The sequence below is a fragment of the Arachis duranensis genome, chromosome 2, assembly GCF_000817695.3.
Source record: "Arachis duranensis cultivar V14167 chromosome 2, aradu.V14167.gnm2.J7QH, whole genome shotgun sequence".
NCBI classification, from domain to species: Eukaryota; Viridiplantae; Streptophyta; class Magnoliopsida; order Fabales; family Fabaceae; genus Arachis; species Arachis duranensis.
Window position 1 is genome coordinate 74,117,675 of NC_029773.3, and position 8,152 is coordinate 74,125,826.

Below are 8,152 nucleotides of genomic sequence, written 5' to 3' on the forward strand. Positions count from 1 at the left end.
GACAATCTCGTGCTAATGCTGTGCCGTTTCGACCTCCACGCAATGAAAGACGGTTGGCTCCATTGAGTGACATGGGTCACTCTCCAGCTCTTGCAATGCGCACAGAGAGTTGGGATCGCGATGAAGATGCAGATGTCTATTCAGAAGATGAAGACTATGACCCAGAGGTGGATGAGGTCGAGTCGTTTGATGATCATGTGGACGACGTGTTTGCGGCGCATGAAGCTGAACATCGAGGCAATGCTAACAGCAAAAAAAAGGACACCGATTTTTGGGAAGTTGATGTCATTGGTATTTTTTTCTCGTATTTTAAGGATCAGTTTTAAAATTTTTATTGAATTATAATTCTCCCTGTAACTACAATGTTGTTTCCTCCATTAGAAAACGGCGTGATAAAAAGGATGGATCTCACGATTAAGGAGGCATTAGCACTTCCTCCTGGAAGGAAGATCGTACTCCACCTTAACAAGGAGATGCAACAAGTTGGTCAATCAGCTGGCCTATTAAGCGGGTTCTTGGGGAGTTTGGGTGCTGATTTTCAACAGTTACCAATTTGTGGAGAAAGTTGGAGGACAATGAATAAGGCTATCAAAGAGCACGTGTTTGACCAGTTTAAGGTAATTTTAGAGTTAATTTTGAATAGCAAGGCTTTACTACTGCTTGAAATTGGATTTACGTCGATCAATTGTAATTCAACTGTAAAATTTTTCATTTTGTTTCTCTTAAATCGATAGAACAAGGGGAAGATTAATACGCACACACATGAATTTCAACCTTGCAAAATCATTGAAAATATATAAATATGTGTTTGGGAATTCCATTTACCCCTCTCTAAATTAGAGGATAACTTACCCCTTGTGACGTATCTTTACATTATTAACGGAAATAAAACTGATTGACTTATCATAATTATTTTTAACAATTAATCTAACTTAAATTTGGTTAATTTAAGTAATTAATCATGATCCCACTTTTTTTTGTTAATTATAAAAAGTAGTAAAAAAATTAAAATTAATAATGATGTAAGTTACCCCATCACTGGACTATTTAATTAGTTCATCCTTTCACATCAGAATCTTAATATATGTGATCTTATGATAAGTTTTTTTACTTAGGACTCATCAATTTATTAGTTCATCCCTTCACATTTAAATACATAGATTAAAAAGATAGCAAATACATTATACTTATCATATAACGCTCTTAAGAATATTCTTTTTATAATCTGAATTTACAAATTAAAGGGATCATCAAGAGTAGTTTAGCGATGGTGAAAAATTTGTAAGGGATTGCATCATCCACGTAAAAAAGATTGGATAAAAAAATAGAAACCAATAAGAGTTAGATTAATGTGGTCGTTTTGGAATTCTACACCATGTGTAAGATTAGTAACATTAATTGATTTTGATTTACTTATTATATGAAATGTTTGCAGCGAGTGTTTCACTATGAGGATGATGAAGGAGGAAGAATAAAGCTGAGAATCATACAAAGGATAGGAAGAAACTGGAAGAACACAAGAAATAACTTGTTCCATAAGTTTTATGATAGTAGAAGGACTTTTGAGCAAAATGTCAACCATAAACCATCAGGAATAGATGCAAATCACTGGAAGTGGTTTCTTGAGTATCGATTGAAGGATTCAACAAAGGTAACAAATATTCAATCGATTTTTCAGTCTATTCATTTTAAAACTATCTGAATTATTGCTAGATATGCTGTATCTGTTGTGATAGTAGAAAAACTTCTATCCAAAATACCTTGACCTTATGTTTTTTTCCTGAAAGTGTTCATGGCTATTTGATAGACCTTAAACGTATTAAATTATCCCATTCACTTTTATCTTCTTTTTTTCTTCTTTGTAGGAAAAGTGCAGAAAAAATGCTGCAAACCGTGCAAAGCAACGTTACATACATACTGGAGGTTCTAAAACTTTGGCCAGAAAAAGACATGAAGAAGTAATCAATAACAGTAATTCAGTTTTAGATTTTGGCTTAGTGTTTTGTAGTATAAAGTTTTTTTTAACTATCATTGTGTCCACATGACTGTTATAGGAGCAACGACAGGGAAGACCTATTGGTAGAGGAGAGATATGGACCATGACACATAAAAAACAGGATGGCACGTATATAAATGAAGATGCGCGTCTTGTTGGTGTAAGTCATCTTGTTTAATTTTCCAGTTTTCTTGTTGGACTTACAATTGTAGTCCTAAAATTAGTTTAACTCCAAATATCACATGTATGCAGGAAGCAATTGAGCATATTGAAAGCCAAGACGTCTCCAGCAAGGAGCTTTCACAGAATGATTCCCTCTCACAAGTTCTTGGCAAGGAGCATCCAGGACGAGTTCGTGGAATGGGTTTCGGACCGTGTCCCACTCAGTGTTTTCGTTATATTCCACAACAGTCAGCCTCCAGTGTGCAAGTTGAGGATTATCAAAAGGAGATTGCAGAACTTAAGGCAGAGGCAGCAATACTAAAGGCAGAGAGAGCAGAGGACAAGGCAAAGTCACAAACAATGGAAAATTTGTTAAGATACCTAATACAGCAACAAGGAGGTAATTTGCCTCCTGACGTAGCTGCGAATCTGGAAGCTTTAGGAGGTGCACCGACCGTATCCCGTGCAACATGATCTTGTGGCACTAATGATCTAAATGAAATATCATGGAGTCAAATCAATTGATCTAGAAAAACTTTGAATCTGAACACTTATTTATTGTTTGCTGTGTAATGACCTTTGACTTTTTAATTTTCTAGTTTACAAACTTTTTTATTGTTTGTTGTTTAATGACGAGTTTTTAATTTTTAGTTTACAGACATTGATCTACTGAAGACAAATTTCTCTTATGATGTTTTCTTCATGTGTAAATATTTTTAACTATTTTGTGTTTTTTAATTTCATTAGTTCCTTGTTGTTTTAATAAATTAAAGCAACTTACGAAGTGGAAGAATGTAACAGGAATTAAATTAACAATTATATATGGTAATTCGGATTTGAAACAAAAAAACCATAATAATACATTTAGTAGCGGTTAAAAGTCCGCTGTTATATTAGAATAACTGATTTTCAGAAAATGGAATTTTGCAGTGGTTACTAACCGCTGCCATCTCCAAGTACCCTAGTTTACTGTTTAGTAGCGGTTATAACCGCCGCAAAAACATTTCGCGGCAAAATACCATCTTATAGCGGTTATTCCAGCGGTTACTGTTAACCGCTGCTAACCGTTTAGCCGCACGCTATCTTCTAGCGCAGTTACAACCGCTGCTATCTCTTCAGTAGCGGTTAAAAACCACTGCTAACCGGCTAAATAACCGCTGCTATCTGCCGGTTCTCTTGTAGTGCATAATTGGTCTGGACATGAAAGGGAAGGTTATATGGAGCAAAAAGTGGCAAATGTGAGTTAACAATGATTACTAAAATATATCTTAAATGAGGAAGAAAGTCACGCGATTTTAAAGAAAAATGGATACAAATAAATAATGTATGCACGACAAATGGAATGAAACATGGATTGGAACATGAATGAATGAAAAAGCCGATAGGAAAATTGATAAACCACTATTTTATGGTTTATTTTGTATTGAATTGAGTGGATTTTATCAATTATTTTCACACTTATCCATATAAATTGTATGTTTTACATTTTCCTTCCTAATTTTGTGCTGTGATTGAAAACTTCCTTCCTAGGCCTTAACACTGTTAATTTTTAATTCTCCTTTATTACCATTCGATACCGTGATGTGTTTGTTAAGTGTTTTCAGGTTTACAAGGCATGAATAGCTTAAAGGATGAAGATGAAGCATGTTAAAGTGAAAGTAACATAAGAAACTAAAGAGTTAAGAAGCGAGGAGCGACGCGCATGCATGGCCGATGCGTGCGCATGACCCGGAGCATCGTTCAGCGACGTATACGCGTGGATGACGCGTATACGTGACCTTACGCATAGTTTAGCGACGCGTACACGTGACTGACGTGTATGCGTGACGAGCGTCACATGCTGCAATTTACAGAAAATGCTGGGGGCGATTTTTGGGCTACTTTTGACCCAGTTTTAAGCTCAAAAATACAGACTGGAGGCTGCAGAGTGAAGTTGGAAGGGGGATCAATCATTGAACTTTCATTCATACATACATTAGGTTTTAGATGTAGAATTCTAGAGACTCTCTCTTGGTTTTAGGATTTTTAGTCTTATTCCTTCCCAATTTCAGATTTCTACCTTACTTTAATTTAGGTTTCTTCTACTTTTATTTGTTCTAACACTTTAGTTATCGACTTCCCTTGTTGATTCCTTTGTTTTTCTATTTTAGTTTATGAGTTCATGTGTTACTCTCAATTTTCATTAATGCAATTCATGTTTCATGTTTCTTATTGTTCAATTGCTTTGTTATTATTATTTCTTTGCTTTGGTTAGTCTTAGAATTTCTTATGTCTTGTCAAATTTCTATGTTTCTACTTTGTGCCTTCCAAGTGTTTGATAAAATGCTTGGTTAGATTTTTAATTAGATTTTATATTCTTAACTTGGATTGATCAATTAGAGACTCTTGAGTTATCAAAATTCTTTTGTTGATTGGTGATTAAAAATTGCTAGTTGGGTTAGACTTCACTAAATCTAGTCTGTGATTAGGACTTGTGAACTTAAGTTAATCTTGCTCACTTGACTTTCCTTCATTGTTAGAGGTTAACTAAGTGAAAGTAAAAGGCAATTACCATCACAATTGATAATGATAATGAGGATAGGAATTCCAATTCCCAATCCTTGCTAGGACATTTTCTTAGTTATTACTTTATTTTCTTGTTATTCACATTTCTTGCTTATTAAACTCAAAACCAAAAAAGATACAATCTCATAACCAATAATAAATACACTTCCCTGCAATTTCTTGAGAGACGACCCGATGTTTAAATACTTTGTTTAATTTTATTAGGTTTGCTTAAGTAACAAACAATTTAAATATTGATTGAGACTTAATTGTCAGTTTAGAACTATATTTGCAACGCGATATTTTTATAAAAATCTTTACCGACATTTTTCCTCTGTTAGAAATCATCGATGAGATATGCGGCAAGAAGAACACTCAAAAGATCCAACCCTCATTCCCTCTTCTTGAAGACAAGTCAGCATTCCAGTTACTGACATCGTTGGATTAATAGTTTAGTATTAGATATGGATAAAATTGTTAAAAGAAATTTGACTAATATTTAACCATAAAAAAATTAATGATGATAAGGGTAAAATTGAAACTTATTTCAAATGATAAGGAGAAAATTAAATCAAATTAAATGTTAGAAGTAATTTTAAAAAAATAAAAAATATTAGAGACAAAAATATACTATGCTCTTTTTTTTAATCTCAAAATATTGTTTCTAATTTTGTGTTGTATTGTTTGTAAATTTTGTTTTGGATGCAAAATTATTTATTAGTTGAAAATTAAATTGTGTTAAAATTTATATTTTTATTTTTTGTAGTAATTTGAGAATAAATATTGTGATGGATAACCTTATCGAATTGTATGATTTGTACATTTGTATGAAAAAAGTTGTATTATAATTTGACTATTTTATATTTATGCTTGAATTATGATTAAATTTTTACTTGTCATTTTTTATTAGATTTATTTTAATAAATTTTGTTGTTAACAAAGTTACACTGGCTTATTATAAAAGGGACACATTAGCATTTTAGACTTATGTTGCGTTGGCAGACTCGTCTTATCCATTTATTTTTGGGCAGGTTTCAGTGGCATAGAATCAGTAGTCTACCTTATCAATATTATTGTTTATAAATCATATCCATCCCCAATTTTCTTTTATTGTATGGTGCATAAGGATTTATTGGATAAAATTTGTGCTTTTAAAATTAATTTATAAGGTCTTTTTTTAAAGTTGGTATTTTAAACCTAATAGTTATTATATTTGGTAAATCAAAATAAAAGTGACTATGAATATAACTATATTTTTCATATATGCAAGACATGATAATGTTTTTCTGTGCCATATAAATGAACAATATTTTATAGATAAAAAAATCATTAATTATCCACATTATAGTGATTCTTAATATAAAATTTGATTTAATCGATACATCACAAGTTAAAACGTCTAGGAGATCACAACTTGTTCAACTCATTAATTATATATTGGAGGTATATATTTACTTTTGTTTTTGAATTGTTTGGGTCGAGAATAACACAACTTAGATAAGGATCTTTTATACAAATTATAGGTAAAAAATTAAATTAGATGCTAGGAACAAATCTTTCTAAGTTTGATATTTCTAACTTTGCCTGCAAATCCTTTTATTTATTTATTTATTTTTTTACCAAAATGAGAGATATTTTCTCGTAAGATGGATGCGTCATGACATTATTAGTACGATGGTTAACAAAATGCCACTTTATATAAGTATTTGAACTCTTTGATGCCTACAACCTTCGGAGTCTATGTATCAAAGGTAAATAATGCAATTTTTTGTAGGATTTATACGCTTTGAGAAAGAGGGAGTTTGAATCAAGACACTCTTTTTAAATAAAAATGTATTACTGATCTAGGATGAGATTTTTTTTTTGTTTAGTCTCTTACACAGCAGAAGATTAAAGATAAAAAAGTAGAGATAGTGACACCAACATGTATTCTGGTTCAACTTCGAAATGCAATGAGATCTACGTCCATTCTCCACCATAGTAATGGTAAAACTTCACTATATCGATTGCTAAGATTACAAGTACCAATTCAAAAACCAAGACCAAGAATAATAGCAAATGAACTAAACCGATTCTATTCAAAGACCAATAAAGTTATAATTCCGAGCTTCACAAACCAAGACAAAACAAAATAAATGACAAAGACTCAAGTTTAATCTTAAAATCGAAAACTGTTTTAGCTTTTCTTCTTAACTCGTGTCTTTTCTCTCATAGATTTTTATTTTTAAAATAATCTCTCACAGAAATATAAGTTTTTTTTTTTACAGAAAGACTTAAAAATAAAAGATGAATATATCAAATTGAGACCTAACATAAAAGAATAACACTTAAACATGTTGGATATGTATTCTGAATTTTCTCCTTGATTTTTCTCAAAAATTAATCTTCTTCTTATAGCAAAATCATAGCTTGTTATTCTTATTAGTCGTTGCTGTCAATCATTTCTCATAATTATAATGGTAATATCTTTTTCTATTAGCAGCAACAACTCTTCCATATAGTCCTCACATCTTGCTCTAAATGGTTAATTCTTTTTAATTATAACCAAATCAACATTTAAACCAGATAACAATCCTGAAACTTTATCGCACAATAATTCATGACACAAATTGATATCAATTCTTAATCCTAAAACTTTATCGCATAATAATTCATGACACAATAAATGATAAAAGTTTTCTAAACTTAACACTTTTGAAGAGGACATTCTTGGTATACTTATTAGGATGAAATATAAATGAATTGCAAAATCTGCAATCGCCCAATTTCTCATCATTCTTGAAATAATAAATCATGCAACCATTTATGCAATAACTTATCTTAACATCCTTGAACTCCAATTGAAAAATAATTTTCTTTTCATAATAATTTTTGAAGATGTTACTAGAATTTTTATAATTTTCTTTATTAATGTCGCCGTTTACTCAAATGAGCCTTGCGAGTGGTTAACTTTCAGACTTAATACCTAAGACTCTTGTGGCAATTGATGATTCGGTTCATAAAAGTTTATACACCAATTCTAACATTAAATAAACTTTTTTGTGAATTAGAATTAGGTTCTTCTATTTTCTTTATTAGAATAGGTTGTTAAAAGGTGTCTACTAACATCTATTCATACCTAACAACATTATTCTTTTAAAAAATAGCACGTTTAACCTATTCACTGTACAAATATCTTTATTCCAGAATTATTCCCAATTTTTAAACTCCATTTGCAAATGCAACCCAATAAATAAACAAAAACATATTAATTATGAAATGGCCTTAATTAAACTTTTTATATTTACACTTGAAATTTAGGCATCTAACATTTTTTACATTTAAAAAATCATCCATTCTTTTATAAGTAATTAAAAATTTGTTAATGCCATCTATAAAACAATGAGTTCAAACACCGTATTTATATGCATTTTGTTATTCATCTAAGATTGGTTTTGAATTATGTGCACC

At 31.2% G+C, this 8,152-nt stretch overlaps 1 protein-coding gene across 1 annotated transcript; it reads left to right on the forward strand.

Moving 5' to 3' along the window:
• The first annotated feature begins 6 nt into the window (after window positions 1-6).
• LOC107474945 (uncharacterized) lies at window positions 7-2,731 on the forward strand. The gene is made up of 6 exons (XM_016094588.3): window positions 7-291; window positions 382-617; window positions 1,436-1,651; window positions 1,866-1,958; window positions 2,055-2,156; window positions 2,249-2,731. The coding sequence occupies exons 1-6, from the start codon at window positions 72-74 to the stop codon at window positions 2,630-2,632; spliced, it is 1,251 nt and encodes a 416-aa protein (XP_015950074.1). The 5' UTR covers window positions 7-71; the 3' UTR covers window positions 2,633-2,731.
• Window positions 2,732-8,152: the final 5,421 nt, after the last annotated feature.